Source organism: Ochotona princeps, chromosome 22 (genome assembly GCF_030435755.1).
Source record: "Ochotona princeps isolate mOchPri1 chromosome 22, mOchPri1.hap1, whole genome shotgun sequence".
Classification (NCBI taxonomy): Eukaryota; Metazoa; Chordata; class Mammalia; order Lagomorpha; family Ochotonidae; genus Ochotona; species Ochotona princeps.
The window spans coordinates 17798395-17820291 of record NC_080853.1 but is presented as its reverse complement, the minus strand read 5'-3'; the positions used below and the strand labels follow the sequence as shown (position 1 = coordinate 17820291).

The 21897-nt window shown below is 42.4% G+C and overlaps 2 protein-coding genes across 3 annotated transcripts in view; both read left to right on the top strand.

Moving 5' to 3' along the window:
* Nucleotides 1–21897, top strand: part of ITCH (itchy E3 ubiquitin protein ligase) — an 86134-nt gene that overhangs the window by 40257 nt on the left and 23980 nt on the right. For both annotated transcript variants that reach the window (XM_004585738.4, XM_058679823.1), the window contains exons 9-14: nt 3686–3893; nt 8512–8607; nt 9461–9635; nt 13306–13375; nt 17348–17432; nt 20855–20983. In XM_004585738.4, the coding sequence (XP_004585795.1) occupies nt 3686–3893; nt 8512–8607; nt 9461–9635; nt 13306–13375; nt 17348–17432; nt 20855–20983 (763 nt within the window). The remainder of the gene's footprint in view (nt 1–3685; nt 3894–8511; nt 8608–9460; nt 9636–13305; nt 13376–17347; nt 17433–20854; nt 20984–21897) is intronic.
* On the top strand, nt 4536–5634 carry LOC101525427 (mitogen-activated protein kinase 1). Its single transcript, XM_004585737.2, is given in 3 exon segments — nt 4536–4608; nt 4611–5396; nt 5399–5634. Coding segments are annotated over 3 exon segments (1068 nt in total). The 5' UTR covers nt 4536–4550; the 3' UTR covers nt 5623–5634.

The window sequence follows — 21897 nt, the reverse complement described above, 5'->3', positions numbered from 1 at the left end:
GGGTCCCAAAGACCTGAGCTATCCTCTACTGCTTTCCCAGGCTACAAGTAGGGAGCTGGATGGGGAAGTAGAGCAGCTGGGGACACAGATCAGTGCTCATGTGGAATCCCGGACATGCAAGGCAAGAATTTAGCTAGTAGGCTATTGTGCTGGATTCAAAAATTTTATTTTATTTTTTTAAAGATTTGTTTTGTTTTTATTTGAAAGGCAGAGTTACACAGATAGAAGGAGAGACAGATCTTCCATCTGCTGATTCACTGCACAAATGGCCACAGTGGCCAGTGCTGGGCCTGTCTGAAGCTAAGAGTTTCTTTCTAGGTCTCCCATGTAGGTTCAGGAGCCCAAGGCCTTGGGCCATCCTATCATGCTTTCCCAGGCTATAAACAGGGAGGTGGATCAAAAGTAGGGCAGCCGAGACAGAAACTGGCACCATATAGGATACTGGTGAAGGCTTAGCTTGCTATGCCACAGTGCTGACCCTTCAAATCATTTTATCAGATGATTTTATGTTTAATGATATGCTCATGGTTGGAGGGGTTGGGGAATCCCAGAGCCTATGAAACTGTGTCATAAAATGAAATTAAATGAAAAAAGGCATCAGGTTCCATTAAAGCATTTGATTAGCTCCGTTAATAAGCACAGCGGTGAATGAGAGAGTGAGAAGCTCTGAATGATGCCAGAGGTTTCATTCTGGTGGGTCTTGGTGGCCTCATAATAGTTTAAAATTGTATGCAGATCAAGTTCCTTTACTGCTCTTGCTGCTTCCTACAACGACATAAAGTGAATTGAGTTCACCTGGCTTTGAAGTTGTACCTAATTCTTTTTTATTACTATTTATGAATAAAGTGGATGAAAATGCAAAAAAAAAAATCATATTGTCTTCCTTAGATAGATAATTAACAGTATATTCCTGCTCTTTAAGATTTGGAAATATACTGATGACTTCCATTAGGAATTTTTTTTTAAAGATTATTCTTTTTTTTTTTTTTTTTTTGGAAAGTCTGATTTACAGAGAAGGAGAGACAGAAATAACTTCCACCCACTGGTTTACTCCTCAAATGGCATTGCAGCCAGAGCTGAGTTGATCCAAAACCAGGAGTCAGGAGCTTCGTCCATGTCTTCCATGTGCATGTAGGGTCCTAAGGCATTGGGTTATCCTTTGTTACTTTCCCAGACCACAAGGAGGGAGCTGGATCGAAAGTGGAGCAGCTTTGTTACGAGCCAGCACCCAAATGGGATGCTGGCACTTGGCAGGCAGAGGATCCTTGGGCCATTGTGTCACCCTCCAGGAATTGTTTTGTTAGAAAGCATGTTCAAAGCAATTGGAAATCCAATGTTTTATTATTTTGTTAAAGATTTATTTATTTATTTATTTTGATGAGTTTTGCGCATTTAATTAGGGTGATAAGGATCAAGGGCTACAGCAAGGTGGGTGAGATTACCATTTGCACATTCGTTTTTTATTTTCCTTCCTTTATCTAGGGGAAGGAGGGAGATAAGGGGAGAAGCCACACCCTGCCTCCCAAATGCCTCTGTACCCTGGAATGGAGGACAGCCACCCGACAGTACCCCACGTCCCTGATATGGGGCATGCTCTGAGGGTCTTGATCAAGAGATTTTGATAGTTCAACAGTTCTGTATTGCTGCTGATCTTGTCACTTCAATTACGTTGAAATCTCTCCTGAATCCACTGGTTGACATAGTCCACCTTACTCTCCTTTTGTCCAGATCTTCACTGCCAACACTTGGCTGGGGTAATTGATCGATTGGTTCTGTTCTCCGAGCTCTGTTATGGTACCAGGTGTTCTCTGCAGACTCCAGTGTACTGCCATATCTTCCATATGCACCTGGATATGCTGTCCACTGCTCCATTGAAGCCACTGAGGAGGCCTAGCTCTGACACATGTACTGCACGGTCAGACCATGGAGCCTTCAATTCTCTCCATTTGTTGGGGTTCTGAGTGTAGTGGTTCACTTGCGGGGGATCCCCATAGAAACCTCGTTTGAGGTGATCCTAGACCTGATTCTTGTGTGTGCTTGCCAATACAGGGTCCAGCACAGTCTGTCGCCCCAATCAGCTTATGTACATGCTGCTGGTTGCAATTGCTGGGTCAGATCTGTTTCCAGCCCTGTCTCCCACATGAACCAGTGTGTGTTGCAGTCCAGCCACACACTTGGCCCTCATGCAAACCAGTGGGAGCTGCAGCAAAGTCAGAGTGAGCCGAAATAACCTGCATTAAGCCCGCCCCCTGTCCTGGTTCCTATGCTTGCCATTCTGGTTCATTCTTTCCCACATCCCATTCAGCTCTCATAAATGTCAATGGGCATTGAAGCCTAGTTCAGCCCAAACAGCCCCACTTTCCAGCCGACACACGTGACGGTGGGTGCCATTCTGTCTAGCCATGGCTGCCCGCCCTAGTACTGGTTCTCATGGTCATCAGTCGGAGTGGCCACTCAAGAGGGAGGTGCCCGGGCCCGGCGGCGTGGCCTAGCGGCTAAAGTTCTCGCCTTGAACGCCCTGGGATCCCATATGGGCGCCGGTTCTAATCCCGGCAGCTCCACTTCCCATCCAGCTCCCTGCTTGTGGCCTGGGAAAAGCAGTCGAGGACGGCCCAATGCATTGGGACCCTGCACCCGCGTGGGAGACCTGGAAGAGGTTCCTGGTTCCCACCATCGGATCGGCGCGCATCGGCCGATTGCGGCTCACATGGGGAGTGAAACATCGGACGGAAGATTTTCCTCTCTGTATATCTGACTTTGTAATAAAAAATAAAATCTTTAAAAAAAAAAAAAAAGAGGGAGGTACCTGCTGTTTCCCTACTGGGCCCACTCTTACTCTCAGATCTTGCAGTCTCCAGGTGGTTCTGCAGTTTAACTTGATAGGATTTGCTCCCCAGGCCAGCATCTGCCAGCTAATGGATGTGCAGTACTTTAATAACTATTTGTGATACTATCGTCAAATCAGTCAGACATTTCAGATAATAACATTAAAAATAGGTCTGTGATCTGCAAAATTTTCACATGAAAGGCTTTTTTTTAAGAGATTAAAAAAATTTTTTTTGAAAAGTAGAATTAAGGAGAGGAAGAGAGCCAGTAAAGTCTTCAGTCTTCTGATTCACTTTCCAAATGGTGACTATGACCAGAGCTGGGGTATTTGAGAGCCTGGAGCTTCTTCCAGGTCTCCCACATGGGTGCAAGGGCAAAGTCCTGGAGCCCTCTACCATTGTTCACCCAAATGCTTTAGCATGGAATTGGATCTGAAGTGAAGCATCTGGGACTTGAACCTGTGCCCACGCTCGGGTACTAACAATGCAGGTGTCAGCTTTACGTGCTAAGCCACCGTATCAGCTCCAATAAAGGCATTTTTAAAGATAAGGGAAATTACAAATGAAGTTTTAGTACCACAGAATATTAACTTTATTACCTTAAAAATTTTTGTTTCTTGTGGCATCAGGAAATCCAAGCAGTTGCATTTTATAATTAATAATGAGGCATAAAGTAAATATGAGAGGCATAAAGTAAATAAAGCTACATATGAAATGAGAGTAATTCTATTAATTGGAAAATTTTTCAGTTCTGTATGCATGTATTAAATTTGTTCTCCTATTTCTTTGCTGTTAAAATTCGAGATTTAATTTAGATGTCTGAAAATAAGAGTATTCCTGCTTTCCCTAAATTTTTATAGCATCTGTCAATGGTTCACCACCTGCTACTTCTGAAAGTGATGGATCCAGTACAGGTTCTCTGCAACCAACAAGTACAAGTACAAGTACAAACACAAGTACAAGTGCATCTGAAGGAGCAGCATCTGGATTAATAATTCCTCTTACCATAGCTGGAGGTGCGGGCCCTAGGCCATTAAATACTGTAGCTCAAGCTCCCCTCCCACCTGGGTAAGTAATATTTTTTTGGTAAATATTCTTTAGATTTCTACTAGTAGTCAATAAAAAGGAAAGTATTGTTAGAATAATTTTATTCTTTCAGTAATTCTCTTTATCTGTTGTAACTGATTCTGCGGGATCTATAGTCAAGCTGAACAAAAAAAGCTTAACACATTTTAAATCTTTCCTGTTTTGTTTCCAGGCAAAAATAGCATAATGTGAATGATTTAGTTATTTGCTTGTATTTTTAAAGGTTTATTGATTTTTATTGGAAATGGTAGATATACACAGAGAAGGAGAGATAGAGAGGAAGATCTTCCTTCCAATGATTCACTCCCCAAGTGGCTGTAATGGCCGGAGCTGAGCTAGTCCAAAGCCAGGAGCCAGGAGCTTCTTCTGGGTCTCCCACACGGGGACAGGGTCCCAAGACTTTGGGCCATTCTCAACTGCTTCCCCAGGCCACAAGCAGGGAGCTGGATGGGAAGCGGGGCCGTAGGGATTAGAACCGGCGACCAGACAGGCCGCCGCCGTGCTTCTCTCTCGCGTCCCGGTTGGCGGCAGCGGCTGCTGGGCCGGCGGCGACGCGGTCCTTCCGGGAGGTGCTATGGGAGTGGAGCGGGGGCCGCGGAGGGACGAGCCCAGCGAGGCGGAGGCGGCCCGGCAGCCAACATGGCGGCGGCGGGCGCGGGCCCGGAGATGGTCCGCGGGCAGGTGTTCGACGTGGGGCCGACTACACCAACCTCTCGTACATCGGCGAGGGTGCCTATGGCATGGTGTGCTTTGCTTATGATAACGTCAACAAAGTTCGAGTGGCTATCAAGAAAATCAGTCCTTTTGAGCACCAGACCTATTGCCAGAGGACCCTGAGGGAGATCAAGATCTTGCTGCGTTTCAGACATGAATACATCATTGGGATCAATGACATCATCCGCGCACCGACCATGGAGCAGATGAAAGATGTATACATAGTACAGGACCTAATGGAGACAGATCTCTACAAGCTCTTGAAGACACAGCACCTCAGCAACGACCATATCTGCTATTTTCTTTACCAGATCCTGCGAGGATTAAAATACATTCACTCAGCTAACGTTCTGCACCGCGACCTCAAGCCTTCCAACCTGCTGCTCAACACCACCTGTGATCTCAAGATCTGTGACTTTGGCTTGGCCCGCGTTGCAGATCCGGACCACGACCACACAGGGTTCCTGACAGAGTATGTAGCCACCCGTTGGTACAGGCCTCCAGAAATTATGTTGAATTCCAAGGGCTACACCAAGTCCATCGACATCTGGTCTGTGGGCTGCATCCTGGCGGAGATGCTCTCCAACCGGCCCATCTTCCCGGGGAAGCACTACCTCGACCAGCTGAACCACATTCTGGGTATTCTTGGTTCCCCATCACAAGAAGACCTGAACTGTATAATAAATTTAAAAGCTAGAAACTATTTGCTTTCTCTTCCACACAAAAACAAGGTGCCATGGAACAGGTTGTTCCCAAATGCCGACTCCAAAGCTCTGACTTGCTGGACAAAATGTTGACATTCAACCCTCACAAGAGGATCGAGGTCGAACAGGCTCTGGCGCACCCCTATCTGAAGCAATATTATGACCCCAGTGACGAGCCCATTGCCGAAGCTCCATTCAAGTTTGACTTGGAATTAGATGACTTGCCCAAGGAAAAACTCAAGGAGCTCATTTTTGAAGAGACTGCAAGATTCCAGCCAGGATACAGATCTTAAATTTGTCAGCTGCTCCACTTCCCATCCAACTCCCTGCTTGTGGCCTGGGAAGGCAGTAGAGGACGGCCCAAAGCCTTGGGACCCTGCACCAGCGTGAAAGACCCAGAAGAGCTCCTAACTTCAGATCAGCTGAACTCTAGCCGATGCAGCCACTTAGGGAGTGAACCAGCAGACAAAAGATCTTTCTCTTTGTCTCTCCTTCTCTCTGTAAATGTAATCTGCCTTTGCAATAAAAACAAATAAACCTAAACCAAAAAAAGAAAAAAAAAAAAAAAAAAAAAGAACCGGCGACCATATGGGATCCCGGCGCATTCAAGGCAAGGGCTTTAGCCGCTATGCTATTGCGCTGGGCCCAAGTTATTTGCTTTTATTATTGCTTATTTGCAAGAGCTCTCCCATGTTCTGTCTGAACTGTCCAAGTACTCGTACTAGCTGTGGCTGAAGCAGGCTGGACAGGAGCTGGGAACTCAGTGCAGGACTCCCACACAGGTGGCAGAGACCCAAATACTCAAGTCATCACCTGCACACAATGTGCATAAGCCCGTCCAGTTAGAATTGGAATTAGAAGCTTACCCAGGGGCCTGGCGTGGTTGCCTAGCGGCTAAAGTCCTCACCTTGAACACACCAGGATCCCAGATGGGCACCAGTTCTAAACCCAGCAGCCCCACTTCCCATCCAGCTTCCTGCTTGTCGGCCTGGGAAAGCAGTTGAGGACGGCCCAAAGCCTTGGGACCCTGCACCTGCATTGGAGACCTGGAAGAAGTTCCAGGCTCCTGGTTTCGGTTTGGCTCACCACTGGCCTTTGCAGTTACTTGGGAAGTGAATCATTGGACGGAAGATCTTCCTCTTTGTCTTTCCTCCTTTCCGTATTCTGCCTTTGCAATAAAAATAAAATGAATCTTCGGATTACTGGTGTTTCAGCTGATAGGTTAACTACTGTGTGAGATAACCCAGGAATTGTATTTTAATTAAAATTTTTTTGAAAATTAATACATCTAAATTATATATCTACATGGGGATTACCATTATTTTGATACATGTACCAGTTGTATAATGTTCTGATCATACCTGTATTTCCAAATATTGATAATATTATGTCTTGAAATAATTCAGACCTTTCTTTGTAGTTTTTTGAATTGTGCCATGTATTAGTAGTAGTTATTCTGCTGCGCAGTAGAACATGTAGGATTTCTAGCTGGCTGTCTCCTAGTGCTCTTGATGGGCTTTCTCTGTTCTTGTAGTTCTTGTAGCTCTTTTGTACTCTGCCCATCCTCTGCTAATTACTGTCTATTTCTATGATATCAACTTTCAGATTTCACATCGGAGTGATCACTTGGTGTTTATCTTTGTCTGCCTGGCTTATCTCACTTAGCAGTGAGCTCTATTTCCACCACTATTTTTGCAGATGACAAAATTTCATCCTGTTTTCTGGATAACCAGCATATGTGTTTATATAACACATATTTTAGCTGTACACTTACATTCCTTTCATTACTTAGTTTTTTTTTTTTAAAGATTTAAAAGGAGAGGAGGAGAGATAGAGAGGAAGATCTTCTGTCCAGTGTTGCACTCCCCAAGTGGCCCAAGTGGCCCCAGTGGCCGGAGTTGAGCATATCAGAAGCCAGGAGCCAGGAACTTGCTCCTGGTCTCTCAGGTGGGTACAGGGTCCCAAGGCTTTGGGCCGTCCTCGACTGCTTTCCCAGGAAGAAGGGCTGCTGGGATTAGAACCAGCACCCATGTGGGATCCTGGTGCTTGCAAGATGAGGACTGTAGTCACTAGGCTACCGTACTGGACCCTAATTTCTTAGCTTTTGTGAATAGTACTGCAGTAAATTTAAAAATTTATGGATTTTTTTAAAAGGATTTGTTTATTTTTATTTGAAAGATTTACAAAGAGGTGAGAGAGAGAAAGTTCTTGTATCTGTTGGTTCACTCCCCAAATGGCCACAGTGGCCAAAGCTGAGCCACTGTGAAACCAGGATTTAGGTGCTTCCTGGGTCTCCCAAGAGGGTACAGAGTCCCAAGGCTTTGGGTTCCTCTACTACTTTTCTCGCCATAAGCAGGGAGCTGGATAGGAATTATAGCAGGTGGGATATTCTGGTGCCTCTATGGGGTGCTGGTCCCTTAGGTGTAGGATTAGCTTGCTCTGCCACAGTTCTAGCTCCGAGGGATTTTTTTTCCCCCTTTTTAGTTAAAGAACCTTAAGCCATGGAAAGTTAACTAAAGTCAGGTAATAAAATAATCACCTTGTAGCAAAATAATGGTTTAGGAAAATGAGAAAATTAGTATTTTGATCCTATTTTAATCTCTACTTATTATATATAAGTTTTATGAATATATATTGCAGAAATTACAATATTCCTGAGTCTAGAATATAATCAGAGTTAATCATCAATTGGCAGGCTCTCATGAGAATTTTAATCCTACATAGGTTATATTACTGAATTCATAATTAGGTACTTCAGTGGGAAGCCAAACTTGCAGAGTATTTCTACAAGAGATTTGCAAAAAGAGTGTTTCTAGAAGTTACTTGCCAGTTGTAACAGTTTATTTCTATCTGCTTCAGTTTGGTGGTAAACCTTCCAAGGAGATCTGAATATTCAGATTGGCCAGTATATAAACTTAATTCTTAGAGTGTGCAGAAGCACAAGTGGTAAAGACTGTTATTTTTTTTTTCTAGAATTAATAAGACTTACTCTCAGTTCAGTTTTTGTTTAGTTTCATAGACTTGATTACAATTCTGTTTCCCATTCAAATACTGATGTGAGAATGAGTTTGATCTAAGTAGCCTGACCTCAGATCTCTTTAGGATAGGCTCTTGTATAACGGAAGTGTCATTGTCTTTTTTCACTGCTGCTCATGCAAGTCCTTTCTAATTTTTTGTTTAAGTTGGGAGCAGAGAGTGGACCAGCATGGGCGAGTTTACTATGTAGATCATGTTGAAAAAAGAACCACGTGGGATAGACCAGAACCTCTACCTCCTGGGTAAGTATTTGAATTAGAAAGGTAATGTGTTTATCAGAACTGAGGGCTATATCTAGATCCAATCTTCATTCCTGTTCTGACATTTCTGTCAGTTCCTTCTCTATCTACTTTGTTTTGTGTAGGGGAAAGCTAGAAAGGAGAAAGAGAAATAATTATGATAAGTGATTTTCATTTTAACTTCATTTTAAAGTTTTATATATTTTCACTTTATTTAAGGGGCAGAGAGACACTGTCCACTATCTTATCCCCAAACGTCCACAAGAAACAAGGATAGTCTAGACCAAAGCCAATAGCCAGGAGATTCATCCAGGTCTCCCATGTGGTTGGCAGACACCCATTCTCTGTTGCCTCCAGTTATGTCCATTGGCAGAAAAATGAATTGTGAGTGGCTGGAACTGAAGTTAGGCATTCTAATATAGGACACAGACATCCCAAAGTTCTGTGCTAGACACCCACTTCTTCATTCATTTCCTGCATGTTTTCTTGGCTCAGAGCTGCAGGGACTTAAGGATTTATTTCTTCAAGACATAAAATATTTAACTGGATAGGAATTATAGCTCAACTGTATATAAGAAATAAAGTCCTTATTACATAGAAGATTTAACAAAATTAATGCAAAAGGATTAGAGAATGATGATGCTAAGATCTTAGCGTTTGTGTTATATAAAATAATTAGAAAAATATTTTAATCTGCATTTTTAGGTATATTCTTAAATTCATTTATAGACATCTTAAATTCACTCATTTAAAAATTATAGAGCCTTTGGACAGATTAAAAGTTTTTTCCTCAGATAAAATCTTATATCTGTTTCACAGATATTTGTTGTGTTAGCTTGTTTTTGTTCTGATTTAGCTGGGAACGGCGAGTGGACAACATGGGACGTATTTATTATGTTGACCATTTTACAAGAACAACAACGTGGCAGAGGCCAACCTTGGAATCCGTCCGGAACTATGAACAGTGGCAGCTACAGCGTAGTCAACTTCAAGGAGCAATGCAGCAGTTCAACCAGAGATTCATTTATGGGGTGAGCAGCCTGTTCACCATTAACAGCAGTATTCAGGATTTTTTTGTTTATGTTTTTTGTTTGGTGTCTTTAAAAAATTTGTTGGAAGATTTATTCATTTTCATTTGAAAGGCATATTTTGCAGAGAGAGAAGATCTTCAACTGCTAGTCTATTACCCAAATGGCCACAGTGGCTAGAGCTGAGCCAGTAAGCAGCCAGGAACCTCCTCCAGGGAGCTGGCTGGAAAGTGGAATGTCCGGGACAGACATAGAGATTAAAAAAGAAAAGATTTATTTGTTTTTATTGGAAACACAGATTTACAGAGAAAAAGAGAGAGAGAAAGAACTGGTTCATCTGCTGGTTCACCTTGAGATGGCTGGAGTTGGGCCAAGAGATTATTCCAGGTCTCCCTTACAGGTGCAGGGTCCCAAGGCTTTGGGCTATCCTCCGCTGCTTTTCCAGGTTATAAGCAGGGAGCTGTCTTGGAAGTGGAGTAGCCAGGGCATGAACTGGCACCCATGTGGGATGCTGGCTTGTATGAGGCACTGGCTTGTATTAGCCACTGAGCCATGGCACCGGGCCCCAGATGTAGAGATCTTGTATCTGCTGATTCACTGCTGACATGGCTGCAACTGCCAAGGCTAGCCCAGGCCGATGCCAGGAGCCCAAAGATGCTTCCCAGTCTAAAGTGAGTACAGGATCTCGGGTACTAATCTGCTGCTTTCCCAGGTGCATTAGCAGGGATTGGGATTTGTATCGAAAGTAGAGCAGCCAAGACTTGACTTGAACTGTCACAAATATTGGATGGTTTCATCGCAGGCTTAACCTGTTACATGACAATATTGGCCCCAGTCTTGAGTCTTAACGAATTATGAAAACAGGAGCACGTCTGCTAAATGCTTTCCCACTCGGGGCGTCTGTTGTGTACAGCCCACTTGCCTCCAACCAGAGGAGAGCCGAGACCTTAGTTTTGTTCTAATAATGAGACCAGCCAGAAAACTGATTGTAACTGGGGATGTTGTTTAGGAAAATTATTCACTCAGTTAAATTGAAAAGTACTGACTGAAGAGTGAGTGTGAGGTACAGAGGGTTAAGCTGCTGCTTGCAATACCTGCATTGCTTACTAGAATGCCAGCTACTCTGCCCCAATCCTGCTTCCTGATTATGTGCTTGGGAGGCAGCAGATGATGGCCTAAGTACTTGGGTCCTTGCCTCCAATATAGAAGATGAAAATGGAGTTCCTGGCTCATCTCTTCATCCTGGTGTAAACTTTGCTGCTGGGTGCATGTGGGGAGTGAGCCAGCAGATCTCTCTCATTATTTGTTACCATCATCCTATCCTGCCTTTTAAAAAATAAGATAAACCTATAACATACTGGTAGGCAGATGTCTGCTGGGAATAAGGCGAAGGGAAGTTTCACTTTTTGTTGGTTTTTCTTTCAATTTTGTGAAGTTGGGGTAGAGGACATCATTTCTAGGGGAAGGAGGAAATACCACAGAATTGTTCACTAGAGCTATTCACTCATTTCTAATGAAGGAAGCACCTCAAGAAAAACTGCAAGACAGAACAGTTTGTCATGTGCCTCACTTTACAGACTTGATCTCTAACTCGGGTTTAAGACTTTTACAGTGTTTCTCCTTATCTTCCTTTTTCATTGTTCTTCATAATTGCATCTCCCAGAAGGAGCAAGTTTAGTTTTTGACAACTCCAGCTTCCAAGAGCCGTTAAATCAGAGACTTGGAATATTTTGCATATATTTTAAATCCAACTAATTAAAAAGTCTTCATAATAGGTCTGTTTAGGGGGCTGGTGCAGTGGCTCAGTTGGGATACTCTGGTGGCTCCACTTCCCATCCAGCTCCCTGTTTGTGGCCTGGGAAAGCAGTTGAGGACAGCCCAAAGCCTTGGGACCCTGTATCCACGTGGGAGACCCAGGGGAAGCTCCTGGCTCCTGGCTTTGGATTGGCTCAGCTGCAGCCATTGCGGCCACTTGAGGAGTGAAACAGGAGATGAAAGATTTGAAACTTTGGATCCTGATTTTAACAAATGAGGTATCATCCATTTGTGTACACATTAGGTACTAAATAATAGCAAAATTAACTTTGTTTCTTTCCTTGGTGTAATAACATTATTGAGTATATGTGGAAAATGTGCGTAAGTTTTGGAGAGGCATACTAAACTGTAGAGTTGAAATAATGTTTGATTTTGTTTCATTAAAATAGGAAAAAAATAAAAAAACAAAAATATTCATACATGTTGAATACTACTGGAGATATGTATGTCATTTGTCCTATTTTACTTTTTTTTTCTCTCCATAATATTTTTGTTTTTAATTTTTACTTATTTCATAGAGAGGCAGGAAGTGAAAATTCCCCTTCAGTGGTTTACTCTCTGATTATTTTTTAAATGAGTTTATTGTTTTGTTGTCTTACTCTAAAGGAAGAAGTAAGGGCTTAGCCAAGTGTTTAAGTGACCACGTAATTATCTTCCTTAGTGTACACGTAAACCAGAATATACTCAGGAGCCTGTGTAGTTAGAGGGTGACTCCATTTTCTTATCTAGCTAAGGCTTTTTTTTTTTTTTTTTAATTTGTAAAGCACCTTCATTTTATTCTGAAAATAACCTCAATTCCCTTCCCATAGTTCTTTGTTTATCCTTTGTTGGGATTGTTACCCACTTTCAAGTTACTCATAGCAAGGTGGTTTTTCCAGGCATCTGAAAAACTAATAATATTAAAAATAGCTTGTGTTAAATAACATGCTACTAGATATGAGAGTCTCCATTACACAGTTACTATACATCCCCTTAAAAGCCACAAAACTAATCAACAACAGTAAGAAAAAGAAATTAATAACACCATGAAGTTGAATAACATGCTACTGAATTACTAGTGTGAAGACAATCAAGAACCTTCTTGAAGAAAATGATGCTACTGTATGATCTATGAGTCATTGAAGAATTTAGTGAGAAGAAAGTGTTTAGAAGAGATGAAACTAACAAAAAACATTTTTCTGGCATTATAAATTTCTATTTTTCTTCCTGTTGTTAATTTTGTATTGTGGCTTTTCATTAACGGATGTATAGGAACTGTGTTAATAGAGGCTATCATATCCAGATATGAGGATACAATGCAGTATGCATCTCTACTTCCAGACTAAAGATCTTGACAATAGGATGCTGGACTCTCTGCCATTACCCATGCCTGCAGTGATGCACATAGGAAGAACTATACTATAGTATTACTATACTATATAGGGAACTCAGTGATGGGGGGAGGGATTGAGGAGGTGTTAGGGAAAGTCACAGGACTTATGGAACTATATCATAAAATAATGCTAATAATAATAATACTATATTAAAAGAATTAAATTTTTCAAAAAACATGGGTTATTTTTCTGATTTTTACATTACTGATGTAAAGTTTATAGTAAAGAAAAAAATGGTAATTTGGAATGTAAGGATTACATTTTATATATTTTAATTTCATGTGATTCTAGGTGTTAGGTAATCCTGACAAATATTCCGCCAAAGTGTTTATTCACGACCATGTGACACTTTCCTATAGTTCTTATTCTGTAAGAATGTTATGTTGACATGTCCAGGAGAGGCATATGAGCACTCAAGCATGCTCTGAAATAATCTGTTTAAAGCTTTTCATTATTTTGCCATTTATTATTACTATTTATTTTAGAATCAAGATTTGTTTGCTACATCACAAAATAAAGAATTTGATCCCCTTGGTCCTTTGCCACCTGGGTGGGGTAAGTCATGTAATTTTTTTTTTTTAACCTTGCATGTTGTCATGCCAATAATAGATGTTTAACAATAGTTTTATTTTCTTTAATATCTGAAAAGATTAAATTCTCTGCTGTTGCTTGAATTGTAGGAAGGTTTGGGACATATCAGTTTATTTCTGATAAATTCTCCCAAATGTTCCAAATTGACTCTTATTAAAATAAACTTTTATTTTTAAAACTTTGAAATATTGACAGTCAATATTAATAATAGAATAAACTATGATATTTATTTGAAAGAAAGGTTGAATAGAAGGAAATAGGGAAAATAAACTATGATATTAATTTGAAAGAAAGAGGTTTACTAGAAGAAAATAAAGGTCTTAAATCTGGTCTTCATTGTCCAGAAGCTTGAAACATCTAGAGCTGTGCCAGCCAGAAGCCAGGAACTCAGTCTACATCTCCCATGTGGTCCAACTAACAGAGACACCACCTGTTGCCACTTAGGTTGTCTGTTAGCAGGAAGCTAATTGAGGAGTAAGTAAAACCTTGGCTCAGGCGCTCCTCTGGGATGCAGGCATCCCAAATGACGTCGTAACTGCACGTCAGAAGCCTGCTATGATTTCCTAGTTTTGTTATACTGTAACTGTGAGATAACCACAGTTCAGAAAAAGTGGTTAAAGAGTATGTTGAGACTGTGTGTAGTTTTTCATCATCCTGTAACAATTACTTCGAAATATATGACTTTATTTTGTTAAAATTTATTTATTTAGTTGAATGTTGGAATTGCACAAAGACAAGACAGAGCCTATCTTCCATATGCTGGTTCTCTCCTCAAATGGCTGCGTCAACCAGGGCTCAGCCAAACTGAAGTCAGGAACTTCACTTGAGCATCCCACATGGGTTTAGGGGCCCAAGTATGTGGGCCATCTTCTGGAACTTCCCTAGAAACATTAGCAGGGAACAGGATTGGAATTAAAGCATCCTGAACTACAAACCGTGCCCATATGTGATGCTAGTGCTTCTGGTGGCCGGGAGCTTAACCCAGTGCCACAGTACCTGCCCCCAAATGGAAAACTTTTTAGAAACTGTGATTGTATTGGTCCTTGTAAAATAGTTCAAAGTTCAGATGAGTTGACATTACCTAAAAGAACATTAGAGAAAGTTAGTGTGATGGTGGCAACTTTGTGCCTTCCATCTTATAGAACATGAATGTTCTTCTGTATTTGACTCCCTTAGTGTCTTGGTTGGTTGTACTGTGTTAACAGACTTCAACGTTTGTCTACCCTACTAGAGTGTTTTGAAAATTTATTTTATTTATTTAGAAGTTAGAGTTATAGAGAGAGAGAGAGAGAGTAGAGGAGAATCTTCCTTCTGCTGGTACACTTCTCAGATGGCCACAATGACTGACCAGGCTAAGCCAGAACTGGTTCTCTGGCTCTGTCATGGGATGCAAGGGACCGAGCATTTTGGCTGTTCTCCACTGCCTCCCCAGGCACGTTAATGGGGAGCTGGATTGGAAGTGGAGCAGCTGGGAATTGAATTGATGACAAAATATGTTGCTACCACTACAAGTAGCAGCTTAATGTACTACACCATGATGCCCCATTAGGTTTTAGAGTGTTCTGTAATGTTCTTAGTGCTGGGGCAGAGATTCAAAGATGGAAATATAGAAGAAATGTTACATGGAAGCCTAAGAGAATATAGACAACAGAAAATAACAAAGGTATAATCATAGGGTCAGGCTTGTGGTATAAGTTACTCCTTAGGACACCTGCTGGTTTGTGTGCCAGGTGCTCTACTCTTGATCCAGCTTCCTGCTAATGTATCCTCTGGGAGACAGCAGTTAGTGGCTCAGGTACTTGGTCTTAAGCTTGCCCTCCAAGACCCAGGTTGAGCTCCAGCGCCTGGCTTCGGCGTGGCGTGCCCTGACTATTGTTACCATGAGGAGAGTGAACCAGTAAATGAAAGATATCTATTCTGTCTACCATTCAGATACAATGAAAATGAAGAATTTTTCTAAGTGACTGGACAGCTATAATACTTTTAAAAATACACCAGTTGTAGAATCAGGTGGAATTTTTTCTTAGAGATGCTGATATTTCTTAATATTGTGACAAATTGAAAGTAATACATCTAGACTTTCTTGTTGGAAAGGTTTAATCCCCAAGATTGAGCATTGTAATACTTCTGAGTAATGGGGGAAAAGTTAATGTGTCCAGATTATATAAATTTGGGACCCAGCACGATAGCCTAGTAGCTGTGTCCTTGCCTTGCATATGCTGGAATCCCGTGTATGGGCGCCAGTTTATTCCCACTTGCTCCACTTCCCATCCAGGTTCTGGAAAAGCAGTGGAGGATGGCCCAAAGCTGTGGGAACCTATGTCTGCATGGGAGTCTGAGAGGAGACGCCTGACTCCAGGCTTTGGAGAGGCTGAGCTCCAGCTGTGTGGCCACTTAGGGAGTGAATCAGTGGACAGAGGATCTTTCTCTCTGTATATCTGCCTTTCTAAAAATAATAAATCTTTATTTTTAGAAGATTATATTAATTTGAAAAATGAATATATAATACTACCCTTCCCTTTTTTCTGTTTGAGAAATCCTACTCTTTCATTAAAATTACTCAACCTTGGTCTTGGCGCAATAGCCTAGTGGCTAAAGTCCTTGCTTTGCAACCACCAGGATAACATGGGTTTCTCTCTGGGTTACTCCACTTCCCTTCTAGCTCCCTGCTTATGGCATGGGAAAGCAGTGGAGGACAACCCAAAGCTTTGGGACTTGCAGCTGCATAGAGGACCCAGAAGAAGTTCCTAGCTCCTGGCTTTGGATCAGCTTAGTTTCTGCCATTGCAGCCACTTGAGAAGTGAACTAGCAGATGGAAGATCTTTCTCTGTCTCTCCTCAATATAAATTTGACTTTCCAGTATAAAGAAATCTTTAAAATTATTCAACCTCAAAACGCTGTTTTCAGTTAAAAGTGAAAAATGTGTTAAGCCTTACTTAAAGATTAGATATACAAAGGTTATGAGTTTCTGTCTACAAATCCTAGTGGTCTGGATTTAAGAAGTCGTCTCACTCTGTTGAATCTCCCGATTGGTCAGTGTGTGGTTGACTAAAGGACTTCACAAAAGGAAATGTTACCTTTATGAAGCATACTGCATTGTTTAGTCAGATTGCATTTCCAAACAGGCCTGGTTTGCTCAGATTGTGATTGTAAAGAAGACATGAACTTGCCTTGTTTTGTTGTAGTTGTAAGCATTGTCTGTGCTGTTTTTACTTCAGGACAGCCTTAGAATTGGTGACAACTTTCTGTGTTCCTGTGGTGGAAGAGCCTTTGTTAATATGTAAAATTTGTAAAGAGATGCAGAATCCCATTTTTCTAGGTGTTATGCACATTTGGAATTCTATTTCCATTTTAAGATTAGCTGATTTAAAAAGTAGTTGACATTTCAGCAATGAGGCCATTATAGTCACTAAAACTGTTTTTTTCACCCTGTAATATCTGTACTACTTGAATTCTTGCAGCAGTGTGGGAAATATAATTAAGTCTTACCACATACTAACTCAACAAGATTTAATTTAAGACACATCCCAAATATCTTAATAAAGATGTATGGATGATTAATTTAATAATGACTACATTGTGGTTTAGTGGGTAAGGCTGCCATCTGTGATGCCAGCATCTCGTATGAGTACTGGTTTGAATCTTAGCTGATACTTCCAGTCCGCTTTCCAGCTAATGGCCTGGGAAAGGCAGTGGGAGATGACCCCAAGTCCTTGGCCCCCACATCCATGTGAGAGACTTGGAAGAAGCTCCTGGCTCTTGGCTTCTGCCTAGCACAGCTCTGGCCATTTTGGCAATTTGGGGAATGAACCAGGGGATGGCCGCTCTCTCTTTCTGAAACTCTGACATTCAAATGAATTGGTAAAGCTTAAAAAGAAAAGGACTGGAAAAAGTCTGTGCCAAATGCTAATGCTTTTGTTGTTGTTTTCACTAAAGAAAAGAGAACTGACAGCAATGGCAGAGTGTATTTTGTCAACCACAACACCCGAATTACACAGTGGGAAGATCCACGAAGTCAAGGGTAAGAACTTTGAGTTACCAGCATACATATAACCTCATAAAGCTTGTATCTTATCTCTGAGTAAGGTTTGAAGGTTGAACTTACATAGACATTAACCTACGTACTTGGGAGAGAGGAAAAAATTATTTTATTTTTGATGTTGTTTACATAGTTGACAAGAATGCAGGCCCATTAAGACCACTGAACAGAGTGGGAAGAGTTGAGGTATGGAGGAAGGCTCCTGTATTAGGCAGTATGGGGTGGGAAGTGGGGAGGGAATTGCTCCCAGTCTCCAAACTACATCAGTACTGGTGGATGTGAATGTATTGCTTGAGTGGTTTTGATAGTTTCAAGACACCGTTGGTTTTGCTGCTCCAAAGATTAAAAAAAATCCTTCCAAGTTCCATTGGCTGACTGAGTCCACCCTAGTGCACCCACTCACCCAGACACAAGGAGCCAAAGGTTGGAGAGTTGTCCAACCTGTTCTGTTCTCCATCTTCTTACATGGCACTTGACACCCTCTTCAGGCCCAAATGAGCTGGCCCTCTTGTCCCCCATTCTGCATCTGGGCATCCTGCCCATTGCATAGGCATCAGCAATCAAGGAGGCCCCATCCCAATATATACATTCCAAGGTCAGACCACCAATTCTACGATTCTTTCTGTGGCCAGTTTTGAGTCCAGTAATCCAGGTAAGGATTCCCCCAAGATACCTCACCTGGGGTGCCCCCAGACCTGACTCTTATGTGCTAGCCACTACAGGATCTGTTTCAGTCTATTACCCGTATTAGCCTACTCTCACAGTGGTGATTGTAGTTGTTTGGTCAGTTACATCCCCAGCATCATGTCACATGCAAACCAACAGGTGCTGTGGCCCAGCCCAGCTCAGCCTGCCACAGACCTAGGCCTTGTACACATCAGCAGGAACTGCAGACTAGTTGGGACAAATTTCAATAACTCACCAGGCCCATCCCCAGCCCTGGTTCCTACTCGTTCCAGTATGTGCAACAGACTATCTGATCCGTGATGCATCCCAGTTGGGTGCTCACATACACTTTTGGGTGTTGCAGTTTAGCATAGTCCACCCCACCCCATGATCCCCAGTCCGCTTGTGTGCTGACTGGTGCTTGATCAGCGCCTGGCCGTGGCTCTCATATACATTTCAACAGGTACTGCAGCCCAGCAGAGAATTGCCCACAGTTTCCTTATTAGGCCCGTTTCTAGTCCTGGATCTTGCACTTTCCAGAGGGTACTGTGGTCTAGTCTGACATGACTTGTGCCCTGTGCCAGCACTTGGCCCGGTGGATGCTATGACAAAGCCCAGCCAGTTGCCATTTATCCTGGCTCTTGCCCCACAGGCCAGCTCACACAGCTGCTGACAAGCATAGCAGCCTTTCCTGGTCTGGCCTAGACTCAGCCCTGATTCTTACGGTCATCAGCAGAAACTGCATCCCAGTAGGGGAGTTCACCAAAGTTCCCCCACCCGGCCCACTCCCAGACTCAGATTTCGCATGGGCCATCAGGTACTAGGCCCTCTACCTGGTATATTCTGCCCCCCGCACCAGTCCCAGCCTTCGTGTATGCTGGTGGATCTTGTGGCCCAGCCCGATCTACACCAAATTCTTGGTTGTGCCTGTGGGTGCTGCAGGCTGGACCAGCCTGACCTGGTTGCTATCCCAGTTCCCATGAATGTCAGTGAGTTCCATGGTTATGTCTAGCTTGGCCCACCACCATCACCAGCTCTTGAGTAAACCAGCATGTATTGCAGTCCTACAGGAGTGAGCCTACATATGCTCCCCAGAATCTTCCCCAAGACCTGGTTCTCTCACATGCTGGTCAGTTTCATGACCCAGCTAAAGTGTCCGTCCCCGTCCCCAATACTCACAGATACTGTATATTCCCACAGTCTAGAATAACTTCTAAGTTATGAGATTATCTTTTGCCAGTTCTTTCTCATTGGATATGACTACAATCATATGCTGTACAATAACCCCCACCAGTCCCGCCCCCTGCCCTGGTTCCCCTGCTTGCCGGTATGTACAGTAGACTGGTCCTGTCCCACATCCCATTCAGCTCTCATTCATGTCAATGGGCATTGAAGCCTAGTTCAGCCCAGCCAGCCACACTATCAAGCCCACTCATTTGCCAGCAGGTGCCACTCTGTCTAGCCATGCCATCCCAGTACTGGCTCTCATGCTCACCAGTTGGAGTGGCAACCCAAGAGAGAGATGCCCGTTGTTTCCCTACCAGCCTCACTCCCACTCCTGGATCTTGTACTTTCTAGGTGGTTCTGGACAGAGACAGAGAGAGCTCCACTTTACTGATTCACTCTGTAAATGCTTGCAGTGGTCAGGTTTGGGTCTAGCCAATCTAGGAACTGGGAGTTCAACCCAGGTCTCCCATGTGGATGGCAGGAAGCCAACTACTTAAGCCGTCACCTACTGCTCCCCCGGGTGTGTATTTGTAGGAAGCTGAAGCTTGAATTCAGGCTCTGCAGTGTTGGCACCCCAAACAGTATGTTAATTGCTGTGCCGCATGGTACTGTGTCTGCCTCCATGGTACTGTGGTACAGTGGGTTAAACTGTCACCTGCACTGCCTGTTCCCAAGTGGACTGTTCCCAAATGGACAGTTCCCAAAGTTTTATAAAGCTTGAGAGAGTACCAGGTGGAGGACTCTAACTTTTATGTTTAAATTTATCTTTTATTTATTTGAAAGGCAAAGTTAACAGAGCAGAGACTCTATCTGCTGGTTGACTCTCCAGATGCCCTCATAGCCAGGGCTGGGCCAGAACAAAGCCGGGAGCCCAGAGATTCTTTCTGATCTCCCACATAGGTACAGGGGTCCAAACATTTGGACCGTTTCCCATTGCTTTCCCAGGCATATGAGCAGGAAGCTGGATTGGGAATAAAGTAGCTGGTACTTGACATGGAATGCCAGCATGCAAGCAGAGGCTTAGGCTGTCATACCACAATGTTGATCCCAGGACTTTAGATACTATCATTGATACTGATGGAACAATAATGACACTTGCTGCTGTTAGTTCTCTCTATGAGAACTAAAGAAGTGATTTTATACAGTTACTATTTTAGATACTTTTCTAGCAATACTATATGAACAGAGCTAGAATGAGACTAGAAAGGTAGGAAAACCAGTTAAATGGCCTTAAGAAAGCTTAGAGACAAAGACAGAATAAGGATGTTACTGGGAACAAGTGTGAAGACTTCCAAGGCAGAAATGGGCAGAGCTTTGTTGCTCTCATATGTTTGGGGTAGATTGTTACGTAGATGGAGAGCATAGGCCATGTAGGCAGAAAATGGAGAAGACTTCAATAGTTTTTTAAAAAGATTTCTGTTGTATTTATGTGTAGTTTTAGTTTTTACACAAGGTAAACAGTTCTTGATTGCATTTTATTTTCCTGTTTTTCTTTTTTTTTTTTCTTGTAGTCAGTTAAATGAAAAGCCCTTACCTGAAGGCTGGGAAATGAGGTTCACAGTGGATGGCATTCCATATTTTGTGGACCATAATAGAAGAACAACCACCTACATAGATCCTCGCACAGGAAAATCTGCCCTGTAAGTTTTTTAAACAATGTAGACTGAGATTAATTTGTTTTTGTTATAAAGATATGCATGAACAACAAATGAATATGTTACTGTTTCTTAAGTCAGCGTACCAATAGGGTTATGTTGCTAAGTCATCAGTTTTTTAGTCAGTTTGATTATTTTGTTATAGAGGTTTAGGAGCTCTGTATACAGACATACACTTAAGAGGATATATTCTCTAACCAATGAGTTTTTGGGCAATTTCATTACCCTGTGGACATCATGGAGTGGAAATACACAAACATAGGTGATAAGAAATGCACAAACCTAGATGATACAGCGTTCTGCACACCTAGGCTGCACATGCGTGCATAATGATACAGCCTGTTGCTTAAATTACGGCTTTGATGAATGAAGCAAAATAAGATTAACTCAAACACTAGGGAAAATGATACAATCAAGATATGTGGTAAGCATGAGATAGGTCTGCTGCAATTTGTCATTGCATTCCATTTATTTATATTGAAAAAATTATAAAAAGAGGGAGGGACAGAGAAGAAAGCCATCTTCTATCCTCTGGTCCACTCCTCAGATGGCAACAACTACCTGTTCTGGGCCAGGCTGAAGCCCTAAGTTTCACCTCTGCCTTCTACATTTGTGACAGGGACCCAAACACTTGGATCACCTTCCCTTGTATTTCCTAAGCAATTAGAAAGGAACTATATTAGAACTGGAACAGCTGGGACGTGAATCTGGACCCGTGTGGGATGTTAGCATCATACTAGCTTTACATACTAAGTCACAGTGTCAGCTCTCCATAGTGTAACTGTCTTATATAAAAATTTTTTAAAAAAATTTAGAACTATACTGACAATGAAAGTTAGAGTATTAATAAATATAGGGCCAGTGTTACATTGTCATTTGGAATGCCAGAATTCTCTGTG